The 14,852-nt window shown below is 42.2% G+C and overlaps 1 protein-coding gene across 3 annotated transcripts in view; it reads left to right on the top strand.

Annotated features, from left to right (window-relative positions):
- The window catches only part of SH3RF2 (SH3 domain containing ring finger 2), a 107,510-nt gene that overhangs the window by 67,139 nt on the left and 25,519 nt on the right, over positions 1-14,852 (top strand). For all 3 annotated transcript variants that reach the window (XM_061616959.1, XM_061616957.1, XM_061616958.1), the window contains 2 exons: positions 275-370; positions 1,905-2,231. In XM_061616959.1, coding sequence (XP_061472943.1) covers positions 275-370; positions 1,905-2,231 — 423 coding nt within the window. The remainder of the gene's footprint in view (positions 1-274; positions 371-1,904; positions 2,232-14,852) is intronic.

The following is a 14,852-nucleotide window of genomic DNA, read 5'->3' as shown; positions in this document are numbered from 1 at the left end:
ACTGTGATTTAAAAAAAAAAGATCATATGCCACCTTGAAATACAAATAGGAAAGTGAGATTTCATAAACTTCATACAGGGGGTGGAGCGGGAAAAAGTGCCTTCCTGACTTTGCAAATATCATTATACGGTGCATTATTTCACATTTTAATGGTACAAAAATTAAGGCTAGCATGGCTCATCTCTCATTATATTACAGTAGACAAACCTATCTGTTATCTATCAAGTACAGACAAGTATGTTGGTAACCCTCTGTTATTATTATTCACTTTCAGGGTGATATAATCACTGTAATCAGCCGGGTAGATGAGAACTGGGCAGAGGGCAAGTTAGGTGACAGAACTGGAATTTTCCCCATCTTGTTTGTGGAGGTAAGAACAATGTGTTGAATATACTTAAGATAATAGCCGTCAACACCTTTACTTGTACCACATGATCTCAGAGATGATCTTTATGAGCTGTTACAGACAAAGGGTTTTCAGGGCCAGGTGGGAGGGAGGAATCTTCCAGCAGAAACAATCCAGTTTGCTTAAAGCTGCCTGGCGCATCCATCACCTGGAAGAGGGAAAGGAACAAATGAGAGGGTTGGATGAGGCTCTCAGTACCCAACTGATGGAGTTGAGACTGTCAGTGAGTTATTGATGTAGGTTTACCATTCAGTAAAAGCCTTTAATAAGATTGGTGATATAAAAAAATTTCTCTGCACTTGTGTAATTTTTAATTTGATTTATTAATAAATATTATTAATTGCCATAGGTGGGCATTTGGCAACAGGTTCCAGTGGTGGGATGGTTCAATCCATTCAGAAGCATTAGACTGCTGCCCAAAAACATCCTCCCACATTTTTTTTTGTAATGTGACACTCAAACTCTGGTAAACAGCAACCTTATTTATTAGTCACCAATTTCCAAAATTTGTGGTATCACAGGTCTCCAGAGTCTGTGCCAATTCCAACCAACCTTCTTTGATAAAGGTCTCCTGGTGTTTTGTCAAATATTTATAATTATTACTATATTTCAGAAAAAGGACAGGAATTTTTGTTTGCTAAATATCTCTGTGGTCATGTAATAGTGCACAATAGGCAGCTAAGCCATTTGGAAATAAAGATTAACTACCATGAGAGAAACAAGGGACTTTTTTCAGATGTTGTGGCCTGAATCTGGCTGTTGTCATGGGCAACTAGTCACATGTACTAACTGGCTTCTCCAGATTGGGATGCACAGCCCCATTTGTATCAAAAGAGATATCTAGCCAGTTCAGTAGGACTTGGATGGGGATGTGAATCCAGATGTGTGTCTGTGTCAGCTCTCTTCCCAGAAGGCTGCTTACATCTTCTATGCTAGATCAGCATGTTGGTTTTTAACATATGGAAGTGCTTTTGCAAATGACTCCTGCATATAAAAAGGGCTAAAGGTAGTCACTACTCTGAAAGTTATGGTAGAATGAAGAGCAACTTGGTTGTACCTGGACCTCTTCGAGTCTAATAACTCTTCCTCTGTGATATTTTTATCCAAGTCATAAAAATGTATGGACATCAGGCCCAAATATAGACAGAGCTAATTTCTGTGAGCATTATTTCTGTGGAGAAAGCCCCACAGACTAGCTGTTCAGGGGATTTTGGCATGCTCACCCCATGTTCGCAGCTCACTATGTCCTACAACATATTTGAAAAAGTAGGTTGGTATAGAACATGGCACCTCACAATTGCAATGCATCAGGGCATTTTCAAGTCCAATTTGCTAAGTTAGTTCCCCCATGAAAATGCTCCTCACATTAAAAACCAGTCGTTAGCATGTTGACAAAGACTCCAAATAAAACACTTCCTGTACTTGTTGAGTAAGACCAGCTTAGAATACTTGGGCTTCTACAACAACAAAATCTCATCTTTTGTTCCCCCCCTTCCAGCCAAATATGACAGCACGGCAACTCCTTCAGACAAGCAAAAGTTTCCAATCTTCCCCGCTGAAATGCGCTTCACCTTTGCGAAAATCCTTGCCCAGAGCGAAAGGCATGGAGTCACCCACTTTCTGCAAAGGGTCCGATTCTAGGAGGAAGAACATGAAACAATTCTCTATCACAACGGCCTTAAATACTCTCAATAGAATGGTCCATTCGCCCACAACACGGCAGACTCTAGACATCAGCTCTCCTGTGCTCATTAGCTCCAGCAACCCCTCAGTGGCAACCCAGAACTATGAGAAAATAGAATGCCCATATAGCACACCTGTTCAGGTAAATCCACATTTTCTGTGTGTGCGTGCGTGTGTGTGCGTGCGTGCGTGCGTGCTGCTTGTAAGGAAGACACTGGAAGCTCAAGACTAGAAACTACTAGACTAGTACATAGTTTTGCTTGGCAGACTGATAGCTTCTGCTGCTGCTCCTCCATGCCGTTGTCTTCTTCAGAGAAGATTGTTCAACTTTGGAAGTTCCTTCTTTGGAAGTTCCATACCATTGTGTTTGTTCATCTTTGGGAGGGCTCAAAATTCCCCACTGCTCTTCATCTGATCCCTTCACATCAGCGAAGGGAGGGGGCAGATTTTCCTCTGATAACAGTGAGCCCTCCCAAAGACAGGCAAACACAATGATGTGGAGGAGGAAAAGTGGCAGGGTTAGATAGAAGATAGCTGCTGTACTTGTAGTGTCTATGTTTTGGTTTGTTCCTGCCATTGTGAACAATCTCTCCTTCTCCACCCATTAAACTGTCCAGTTTTATTTTGTGTAGCTTCCAAGTGTCTTGATCCTAGCTTGTGGAAGCAAGTTAGGATTGAGGTGGCATCCAGAAAAAGTGATAGGCTGGTCAGGAAACCTTGATGGGCCACTGGTTGCCCCCTCCTATATTAAGGGATACATGAATGGGTTCAGGCAAGCACAGGGCTCCATGCTGAATTAGGGCAACTGAATTTAATTTTCATGGACAAAGATGAACTAAACGTTTAGTATTTCCTAGTTGTAAGTGCTGTTCAGCAATGACATAAGGTTGTTAAATTTACTGTCTTGGAAGTCTTTAAACAAAAGGCTGGACAGATTTTATGTTTGTGTATTAGAGTTCACTAGATGATCCCTGTGGGCCTCTTCTAACTCTCTGAGTCTTCTATGGAAATAAGAGTGCTTCCAGACAACCTATTTGTTGAGCATTCATCCTGATTTGTCTGCAGGGAGATTTAATGATGGTGACAATTTAATGAGCACTCATTCTTTTTTGTTTGTGGGGAGATTAGATGATGTTACATCAAAGCACATATTATGCTACACTGTCCAGTGCATTTCTCCATCACTTTCCTTACTGCAAAAGGTTTGATATTTTAGGAAGCAGGTTTGCTGTGCAAGACCTCCCAGTCAACAATTATTGCACAACTTGAATTTTGCCAGTCTGTGATTGCATCCTAGTCGAAAATAATGACAGTCTGTAAACACCCTAAATTGCACTGGAATGAGGGAATTTACTATTTACTATTTTGCACTGGGTTGAAAATTCCTTAATTTCTATAGAACCAGCTTACCCTGTTATGTACCTTCATTTACCCCAGCATAAAGGTTAGCTGACTACAAGCAGGACCATTAACCAACACAAGGACTACTCATTCTTCTAGATCAGTGCTGATATTAAATTCTTAAAACCACTACAGCAAGAATAATAAAGATTAAAGACTCCATTTAAGACATGCGTGTGTCAGACAAGGAAGGGGAGGGGAGAGAGATAAATCACTGGTGTTAACAATGCCCACAAGACAATGTACTACCCAACAAGTTAGACACTTTTTTCTCTGTCTCATTGAAATTGAGTTCTGCCTTATGAGTCATACAAGCCACCAGTGATTCATAAAGGAGGAGCTGAAATGAAAGGCAAATACACTTCATTCATTTATGTTCTTAAGTGTTATTTGACAAGATTAGAAAAACGGGGACAGGAAAAGAGTGAAGATTACATTTGGAAATGTGGTAGTCCATAATGGTGTGAACTATTTATTTGTTTTGCATACCCCACATCCCCAAACAGTATAAAGTTCCAGAACAGCTTTGCAGGGCTACTTTCCATGTGAAGAAGAACTAATGGAGACTTGAGGTACTTTTGTTATATATATTTGAGTGAGCAGGGGCAAAACAAAGAGGCCTACAGATAAGCACTGTTAGGCCTAGAGTAGCATAAATTCCCCAAAATCTTGACTGGGGAATCTGTGCCCTCCACAAGTTGCTGGACTACAACTACCACAGCCTTGACCATTAGTCTTGCTAGCCAGAACTGATGGGAGTCAGAATCCAACAACATCTGAAGGGTCACAGGTTCCCCGCCCATGCCCAAAATCATCAGCACCACCTTTACAGGTCCTTCAAATCCTGCTTTTTTGCCTTTTGGCTCCCGAAATCTGTACCAATTCTCTTTTTCTACTCAAATTCCAAACTGGGTCTTCTTTCCCTCAGGTTTAGACCTTGGACCATTTCAGTTCATACCCAGAGAGCTGATTATTATATCTCTACCTAGCTTTGATTGCCCATTAACTAGCATTCATTGTTTCTCCAAAGCCATTAGGGCAGAGTCCACTTCGGGAATGCAACATATAAATAAACTGCACTAAACCATTCACTATTCTAAAGAGGGACTTTGAATTGTTGCATGGCCCATCACATTATTTTCAGACAACATTGGTTAAAAGTACAACTACATGTTACAAAACATGTATGGTTATCACTGACCGATATATCCTCTGCAGATTTCCCTCGTAACATTGCAAGAATATGCATCATGCTCCGATGGCTCACTTTGTGAGCTGCCTCATGTGAGGGACAAGGATGCAAGACATCACCCACATCTTCTTAGCTAAACCTTATTGGAGAAACTTCAGGAAACATGAGTCACACATCCCTTTCAAATTGTAGCTGAGGCCTTAAGGTCTCTTTGGGGAGAAAATTATATATTTTCCATGTGTACTTTATAATTAGCAGGGAATATGGACATATAGAGAGACATAAATAATTATCTCCACCCTCCTATGAATTAGAATATAATGTCTATAATGAAAAACAAGAGAAAGCATGTAAACAGATCAGGTTCAGCTACCCCATTCTGGTGAGTGCAATCATATTCTTAGGCCTTTGACCAACCTGATCCCTTGGGGCAATCATGCCTTAGTAATGATCCATGTGCAAATGAGCAGTCACTCATACAGAGCTCCCATTACATTTTTAAACAGCATAGACGAGACTTTTGGAAAATCTTGAAAAGCAAAAAGTGACTATTTTGTCTTTTACAGTGTGAGCCAATCTCTCCCCCCCCCCAGGCAATCAGGAACCAGCTGGGAGGAAGGGAGCAGAATCTGACCTGGACACACTGGAGGAAGAACTCCCTCCTTTATGGTCTTCTTATTAGAAATATAGAGGCAGGCCTTCCAGGGACCACACTATTGCTTTTCTAGTTTACCCATCCCTACTTATCCTTCTGCTGTCACATGGGGTTAGCTGACTTAAGCTATTATTGTTGTGATTGCTTATGGACCCAGAGGTAGATGCTGGTTGTAAGGGTAGAGAAGGAATTTTAACCATGATCATAACTAGTCATTCCAGCCCTGAGGTTTCTGCTTTCCTCATAGTGTTTATATTCAGTGTATATGCTCTGATGTCCCTTATAGATTGTTTTACCTGTTTGCTATAACTCTGAAGTACCTTATGACAGTTGCTAGAGCAGGAGTAGGGAACCTTTGTCTCTCCAGACATTGCTGAATTACAACTCCCACCAGCCCTACAAGCATGGCCAATAGCTAGGGATGATGGGATCTGTAATTCAGCAACATCTGGAGGGCCAAACGTTCCCCACAGCTGTGCTAAAGCATCTGGCAGGATTCTTAGTCAAGAAAGGGCCAGGGTGGGTTGCTTGCACCTTCACATAGGAGAGATTCCTTCAAGGGGCATTGGGAGAATGGGACAGTCCATCTCAGGGTGTGGTGCCATTGCTATGTTCCTGGATGGATAGGCAACAGTCACAGGAACGGCATAAGCAATCAGTAGCTATAGCCTCAACTTACCTTCTCAACCTGACCGAGCAGATAGGCTGTGCCAAATAATTATGATAACACATGGGTTGTCATAATGCCATCATGCCTTACCACATCCACCCACAACCACAAGTTGTGATCCCCCACCACCACCACTCTTCTTCATCTGCAGGGCACAGATTACTAGTGTGAGAATTCTCAGTGGAGATATCTACATTTCACACAACTATAGTTCCTACCATTTCCTGTAAGAATAGGATGGTTGTTATACCACTTTTCATCTAAAGCAGGAATAGCCAACATGGTTCCCTCCAAATGTTGTTGGACTACAAATCCCATCATTCCTGATCACTGACCATGGTGGCTGGGGGCCGGGGCTGATGGGAGTAGGAGTCCAACAATATCTGAAAAGTGCTACATTGGCTACCCCTAGTCTACAGTATAGACCCACCTGTTATATTTTCAGTACAGCCAACAGCGAGTTGAAGGGTTCAGAATGACTCCCTAAGAGACTTGGAGGACAATTTTTATCCTGATGTATTTAATGTGCCCCTTGATTTCTTACTAGTACTTTCTAAACTTAAATTGTAAAAGGGAAAAAAACAGTATGAAAACTCAGTGTTTCTAAGTAGCTTATTTCATTAAGCAATAATTAGTATTCAGATCTTTCCCCTTAAAAAAAAATCCAGTACAAAAGACAATATTTGATGTTAAAAGAAGTTCTCCCACATAAAAACTGCATATACACATGTGCCTCAGCTGCTGCTTCTTCAGCTAGACAGAATGGGATAAATATTAGAACTCTTGTTTAATTTAAACATCTGATTAGTTTCAAACTTCCTCTTTCACCAGAAATAAAACCTTTCAAAGTCTTTATTACATGCCCTCTGCTGGCCACTTTGGAAAACTCGGATATTGGGTGCATCTACTAATTCTCTTCATCAGTTCTGTTCAGGCCTCTTCTAGTGTTGAGCCTGACCACACGAGGGCAGTCCAGATAAAATTATTCCTCTTAAATGGATAGTGCTGGGACTAAGGAACCCTAGTTTCAATCCACAGATCCCCCCTTTATATTTAAATCTGCCGCTGAATGAGGAGAAGGGGCAACCAGCGCTACTTCTGGCCTCGTAGTCCTGGAATTCACCCATAGTACTATCAACTATGGCATATCAACTATGTGGCACATCCCTAGAGACCTTCTCATTACTGCAGGGGGGAGGAATGACAGGACCTTGGATAAAATAGGCAGGAGAAGCTTCAGTTCCCAATTCAGCAGCAGTTTTAAAAGTAAAGGGGGATTTCCTGGTGGCAAGGATACCTAGAAGCCAGAGATAAAATGACTAAAAAAATAGGTGTGGGAGTTACAGGCATCATCAATGAACAGGTGAATCAGTTAAAAACCCAACTGACTCCCCAAGAGACATGTGAATGGTAACAATCCAGAATCTGGTTTGCAATGTATTAGTTTGCCTGAGAGCAAATTGCATGTATCACTCATAGATATAATCCCGGAGATCAGATTATTTTTTTTTGGGGGGGGGGGTAAGTAGCCCTTAATGAAATCCGGAAGCCATCTCCTAATTACTCCCCCAACCCCTGGTTTAGCAAAGTCATGCCCCCCATAGCCTTCTAAAACAGTCTGTATTATAAGAGGCTGGCATAAATGGTGAACAAGCCAGGACCCCTTTGCTCCCCTTTCCTGTAATACCTTTGCCAAGGTAGCCAAGCACAGAAGTAATCAAAAACAAAATAGTAGCATAACTATCAGATTTGAGTCACATAACCACTTTTCTAAAGCAGAAAATAAAATAAAATTAGAACAGGATGGGATGGACTATTTTGCCACTCACGACTCCAGGATGGAATCCACAGCTGAGCTGTTCAACTAATTAAAAAGGGCTAGGAAGAGATTTTTCAGCCACTAAAAAAATAGCACATAGAAAGAGCCAGCTTGTTGATGGCACATGCAACATGATGATGCATTTCAGAAGATGCTAATTATGCAGCAAGAGACACATACTTGAGCCTTACTCAAGCTTTGGCTAGCAATTTTTATTCATTTACATACCTTACTTTAATTACAAATATTTACTTCTTTGCAGTTGTTTCAGAAGAAAGAGGAAGGATGGTAAAAGAGGAAGATACTTCTTTTGTCACAGTCATTTCTTGGCTTGCAGATATAAAATATAATTATAACTATAATGGCTCTAGCATATATTAAACCCCAGAAAAAGGTCAGTGCAAATGGCCAGGCCTCTGTGGCTTAATAGCAGATCAACTTGAATGGTGCTCCTAAGAGGAAATGGGAATAAAATAATACAGGCGCTGCCTTCCTATCTACATTATCACACCATACTCTTATACCACTTTAACAGGCCTGGCTTCCTCCAAAGAATCATAGGAACTGCAGTTTGTTTGTCACAGAGAAACAGTCCCCAGCGCTCTTAACAAACTGCAATTCCTGGAATTCTTTGGCGGGAAGCCAGGCTTGTTCAGGTGATATCATAGTGCTTTAAAGGTATGGTATGGATGTGACCCATTGGAAAACATTACACTTTTCAGCATTTCAAAGTCCTTCTTATTTCCTTCCATGCCTGGATGATAGTTATAGGTATCAATCAGCTGTGGATTAATTTTTTTAAAAAATAATGGCAGTCAACATGTTTTTTAATTAATCCATTTATGTATGTACATGGAATATATGTAGATTTCTTATACTGAGGCCACCCTTTGGCCCATCAAGGTCACTGACAGTGGCTGGCAGTGGTTCTCTGGGGTTTCAAAGAGGAATCTTTCCTAGCCCTGCTTGAAGACACCAGAGATTGCAACTGTGACCATCTGCATTCAGTGGCCTAAAGCGCTGTATAGGAAGGGTAGCAAAATTAGGAGCAGAGTTCAAATTGTAACATTGTTGAACTTTGAATGGGTTTTCAAATCCTTCTTGGATCTGGAATCTGGCCAAAATTGCCACTGTTCCAGCAGGACTCCCAACCTTTTAAGAGCTTCATAAAGTGCAGAAATTAAACTGGTGCAGTTCTGTACTAGAAAACACTTGAAGTAGACAAACTGCCTGTCAGAAAGCAGTAAAATATACAGGAGTTCTGCCAGGAAGAAAAAAAAAGATAGTCACCCTTTTTGGAAAATGAAATTTGCCCAGGAGATGCCTCTGTATGCTTGCTCAGAATCCCAACTTCCTCTGAGTTTATTAAGGAAGCTGAGCCCCTGGAGGCAACCAAGAGATGTTTGGCCTTCGATGCATTCCTAAGCTTTGGGTGTGGATCTGGTAAATTGTTTTTGTGCTTTGATGAGCTGTGAGCCTGTCAGTTTCCCCAGCAGCATAGCTCAAGATTGACCACAGCGATGCCAGCTTGATGGAGTGGGCCCATTTGGCTCTTCTGAGAGGTCAGCTTTTGCTTTTCTTGGTTTTTAAATGCAAGTGCTTTGCTTTTCCTTTTAAAAAGCGGGGGGGGTGTATTATTATAGCAGTTTTGTATACAGATCGAAAAATGTAACAAGGAATTGATTTGATTATTTCATGTGAAAAGAAAACAGAATTTTCAAAGCTTTGATTTGGTTTTGAAAGAATGTGCATTTCTTTGCCTAGTCTCTGAAGAGTAAGGCTGGTCAGAATTTGTCCTTGTTGAGATGTGTTGCTTTCTGGAGGAAATTCAGTGCTTGGGAACATTTAGGCTGTAATCCTATACACACTAATCTGGGAGTAAGTCCTACTTAATTCAATTACATTTACTTTGAGTAGCTAGGCATAGGGCTGTGATGTGTTGGATTTAAAATACAGTCAATAGTTCATACAGAACGGCCTTCACAGCAAATAGCTCCTTTCACACCCTACCATATATCTGACATCCCTCTTGTGATCTATTTTACTTTATTTTGAACTATACGAAAAAGGGTTAACTCATTTCCACAGTGTGCCACTGATGACCCACCAGGGCCTGATGTTAAAGCTCCTGAATGTGCTGTTTTGGAACATACACATGACTTTCATTCATAAACCTTCACACTATCTTTTTAGTTTCCCCTGAAATCATTTGGATTAAACCAGGGGTAGCCAATGGGGTGTCCTCGAGATGCTATGGATTCCAACTCCATTGGCCCCAGCCAGCATTGCCAAAGGTCAGGGATAGTGGGACTTGTAATCCAATAACAGCTGGAGAGAACCGGATTCTCTACCCTTGGACTAAACAATGCACATCTTCTCATCCTGGCCTGTTGGCCAGAATTTTATCAGTTCTAGGTCTAGGGAAAGGGGCATGGGGCTGTTGTTTTGTAATGAGGGAGCAGCTGCTGTATGCTGAAACTCAGTGCAAGGAAGCACCATCAACCACAGCAGACTAATCTGCAGATTATTTAATGAAAGAGTTAGAGCATTGCAGCATGGTAACCAGAAACCGAGTATGCCAGGATCCAAGGATCTCTAGGCTATGCACCTAAGGAAGTCCTCACAATGCCAGATACTAGCATATTTTTAAAATTATTGTTGTTGTTGTTAGCAGCCATGGCTGGGCTGAGCACTGGGGCCAAATTAGATGTTATGAGGGTTCGTCATACTTCCCTCACAGCACAGCTGCAGGGGTCAGTTTGTAGGGGAGAGTCACTGGAGGTCTGTCCATTAGGGCAAATGGGGCACTTGCCCACCAACGTCTGTCTGCCCTCAGCCAGCCCTCACCTGCCTCCCGTACTACTTTCAACTAATCGGGGGGTGGTTCTGCCCATCATTGGCTTCAGCTCCCCCTACCATGGGTCTCCCTGCTTTCCGCGCTACAAGTCCCAATGGGTACTAGCCACCACTGGGGGGAGTCAGTAGGATGACAGGGGTAACACTTCCTCAGGCCACCAGTTCTGCCCTAAGGCTATTCCCCTCTGAGATGTTTTGGATTTCCTTCCTCTGTCTAGGCTCCTAAACTACAAGTGAGCCTGCTTGGGGGGGGGGGGCTTAGGAGTCCTTTGCAGGGGAGCGTTGGCTGGTATGGAATGGATAGGCACAGCTGCCTCCTGCTGAGTGATTCTGTTACCTTGGCATCTGTGGGATTGGGCCTCCACAACTGCCAAGATAACATCTTGTTTGGCCTTTGTATTGCATGTGCAACTCCAGGGCACTCTACAGACCTGAATGTTCCATCTTCTGTCCAATAATCAGGACAAAAGAATGCATCTGAACAACAGCCCTTTGCTCCCACTTCTGACCCATGTGGTTTTCCCCCAAAATACATGATGGATTTGTAATCTCATTTGCCCATGCATGGTGCACATACAAGCTGTTTGGCATATGTCAATATCTCATTTACTTATTTCAGATTCAAGCCCACCCCATTCAAATCCTATGATTAAAGTATAAATAAAATATACAATTAGCGTGAATAAAAATAGGGAAAACATTGAGTGAAAGATGGATTTGCACTGACTATGCATTTATATACAGGTGGTTCTTGTGTAAAATAAGGAAGGGAGTGCATTTCTACCATCCCTTGCTGCTGAAGCGAAAGGGACTGATTTTCATCCATATGAAAGTTCTGTATGCACTTTTGACTGCACATGGAGTTCTGCAACTGAACAGTTGCCTTTTGGACACATCTCGTACAAAGGTTAAATTCAGAGAACAATGTGAATCTAAACTTGTATTACTTTTGTCTTTCATCAGATGTTCCGTTAGCTTATGTTCATTAGGTGGCCAGGTGGCAAAGAGGAGAGGGTTCCTGCGCTTTGAACAATTGTGTAGAAGAAGGAATTTCAGCAGCTGGTGATGCTTGTCATGCTAAATTCACTCTTCTACACAACCATTAAAGAAAGATGCAGCAGCCTTGTTCCCCCTTGCATCCGGCCGTCTTAAAGTCCAATTACTTGTGCCAGCAAACATATTGGTGCCACACAAAATCTAGTTTATATCCTAATCCTCATAGGTTTCACATGAAAGGACATTCCATTGGTTTCACTATTTGGAACCTGGAAGTAGTGAAACCAATAGAACTTCCTTTCATGTAAATATATGTAGGCTTGGGATGATGAGCATAATCTGGTATAAATTCCACATAGAACGGGTTTGACAATAGCATACTTAAAAGTGGTTGATCTGTTGGAATGTCATTGCTAAATTCCAGCTTTCATTCCAAACAGGAGCTTTCCTTTCATGATCACAGAGAAAGGCACGAAAAAGGAACTAGAGAGAAAATGGGGGAGGAGGGACTCAACATGCACTTCAAATCTCATTATTATAATCCAAAGATCATCGTTTTCAAGAGGAAGGGGTGTTAACTTATACTTTCTTAATCTTTGGCCTTTTGTTTAATTAACACCAGCTGTGACTCCCTTCTTTCTGCCTGTGGCTCAACAATCCCAAGGGTGGGCTCTTGAAAACAACCATTTGTTTTCTGATTGGAATTCTCCATACAGTTTGGCCAGCTGTCACATCTTTTTCCCCAGCTGTACCAGGCAAGGGAGGCAGATGAATATGCTGTGAAATTGTCTCTTGACACTCAGTTGCAAACTTCCAACTACCTCAAAAGGACTTTCAACTATTCTCCCATCTGATTGGCAGGGGCCAATTAGCCCTTTATATGAAAGCAACCTAGCTATAACCAAGACCATCTACTGTAATTTGCCCCACACTGCTATCTTTTTCACATTATAACTCAGAAAACTCAGATAATACTGGTGTGACTCCTGATGTATGGGATGTTTGCCTGTTGCTCACATGCCAGTAAGGTTGCAACACAATTCAAATACTTGCACACTCAGGTCAACAGGGCACTTTCTGTTGCATGTTCATAAGATGAATTTTCACAAGCTGGGCATGCTCAATCCTATGTGTGTTTACTCAGAAGTGAATTTCACTGAGTTCAGTAGGACTTGATCCCAGGTAAGTGTACCTAAGAGCCTTAGAGGTTTTTACCTCTTTGAAACGCAAATAAGAATCCTACACTGGCCAATGTTCATTTGCATTACACAATTGCCTCTCTTCCTCTCTGTCTCTGTCCTGCATTAACAGTTATCACACGCTGACATAAATAGTACAGGAGAAATTAAACATAGTGTGTATGAAAGCCACCCTAACTTATTGTGCCATGAGCCCTCGAAGGCAAGCAGCAACTTCATCTGCTTGCTTACGAAAGTTCAAGTGGGATTAAGTTCGTTAAACTGCAGTCCTAATGGGATTTACATCTGAGTCAATATGCATAGGATTGCCCTGTTAGACTTTAGGATGCCACCGGACTTTCTCTTTGCTGCAACAAACTAGAGGCCATTTTGTGAGACTTAAGGGTGACAAGTATAAAGCACGCACACATACGTGTATGACAAAGGCAAACATGTATAAGTTATTGTGGTACTTCTTTTGGATCAGCACTCCTATGCATGCAGTGGTGGCTGGTGCCCATTGAGACTGGTAGGGCGGAAGGCAGGGAGGCCGACAGTAGGTGAGCCAGAGCCAATGGCAGATGGAGCCCACTAATTCTCCCTTTGTCTCCATCCTCCTCCTCTCCACTGAGTTCTACAAGGGCAAAACTAAGACTAAGGAGGAGGAAGCAGACAGGGAGTGTCATCCCCTGGGTTGGATCCAAATAAGAAGGCAGAGAGGTGGGGGCTGGCTGAGGGCAGACTGAGGTTGACGGGGCAGTGCCTCATTTGCCCTAATAGACCAGCTTCCACTGTAAGCATGCTTCCTAGGGCGTAAATCCCACAGCACTCAAAAAGGCTTGCTTTCTTTTGACACACAGAGTACACAGAAATGGGAGCCCAGCCCTTTCCCAGTTCTTGATTTATTAGTCACTTGTGTGCATTTTTTAATGTCTCTGATTAATATACATGCTTTTTTAATAGCTGATGAGCTACATTCCTATTTCCTGCCCCTGTAACTGAGCACCAAGCATCCAAGATGCAAAGTATTTACACTTATCTGCCTACTGTTTTAGGATGCACTGAGGATGTACACCCTTTAATAATAACAAAAGGTGGCAGAATGCAGCAAGATATAGACAGGCAAAAAAGAAGTTGCAGTCATTCAAGACTCTCTGCTCTCTTCTTTGAGGCTTTCAGTTTATTATTTATTTTTATCTATTTGTTTATTATTTGATTTATATCCCGCCCTTCCTCCCAGAAGGAGCCCAGAGGGCTGCTGAAAATCCTGCATTTTTTTGTTATGGAGGAATGGATTAAACAGAGAACAGGCTCAGAACAAAAGGAGTGGGTGACTGTGGTAAAGTCATCCTGCACACTGTGTAATACTACCCTGAGTAACCTGTGGGGGGGGGATATGTCCAAATAGCCATACCCCCTCTGTGGGACTGGAAGTCAGGGTGGAATCCATACTCAAGATAGGTGGGGCTGTCATTTAAAGCCCTGGAAGTTAACACACACTCTCTGCTGCAGGGCACCACACCTCAAAAGATGAAGCTTTGCTCCTATAAATGATAGAAACTGCCCGAGTCAGCAACATCCACAAGTCGTTTGCTCTGGCTTGTTTTCTGTGGCAGCTGCTCACCTCTGCACTGAAACCAATGTGGGTTTTTCTTTTCAGCTGCTGAACAATACCTAGACATCTTTGTTTGAGTTGCACTTCTGTCCTGGGTATATTAGATTTTTTAAAGTTTACAATAGTCTGTAAACTGGGAAATAAGCATATTGACTGTGATTGTGCATTCTATATGAATCGCATGTGCCATTGTACCTATGACAGGGATAACCAGCATGATGCCCTCCCGATGCTGTGGACTCCAATTCCCATCAGCCCCTCCCAGCACAGCCAGCAATCAGGGACAATGGGAGTTGTAGCCCACAACACCTGGAGGGCACCACATTGGCTATGCTTGACATATAACATCACTGGGCCAAACCAAGCAGTCTAACCCTTCTC

Source organism: Rhineura floridana, chromosome 3 (assembly GCF_030035675.1).
Source record: "Rhineura floridana isolate rRhiFlo1 chromosome 3, rRhiFlo1.hap2, whole genome shotgun sequence".
NCBI classification, from domain to species: Eukaryota; Metazoa; Chordata; class Lepidosauria; order Squamata; family Rhineuridae; genus Rhineura; species Rhineura floridana.
The sequence above is the reverse complement of the archived record's forward strand: the minus strand, read 5'-3'. Positions and strand labels throughout refer to the sequence as shown.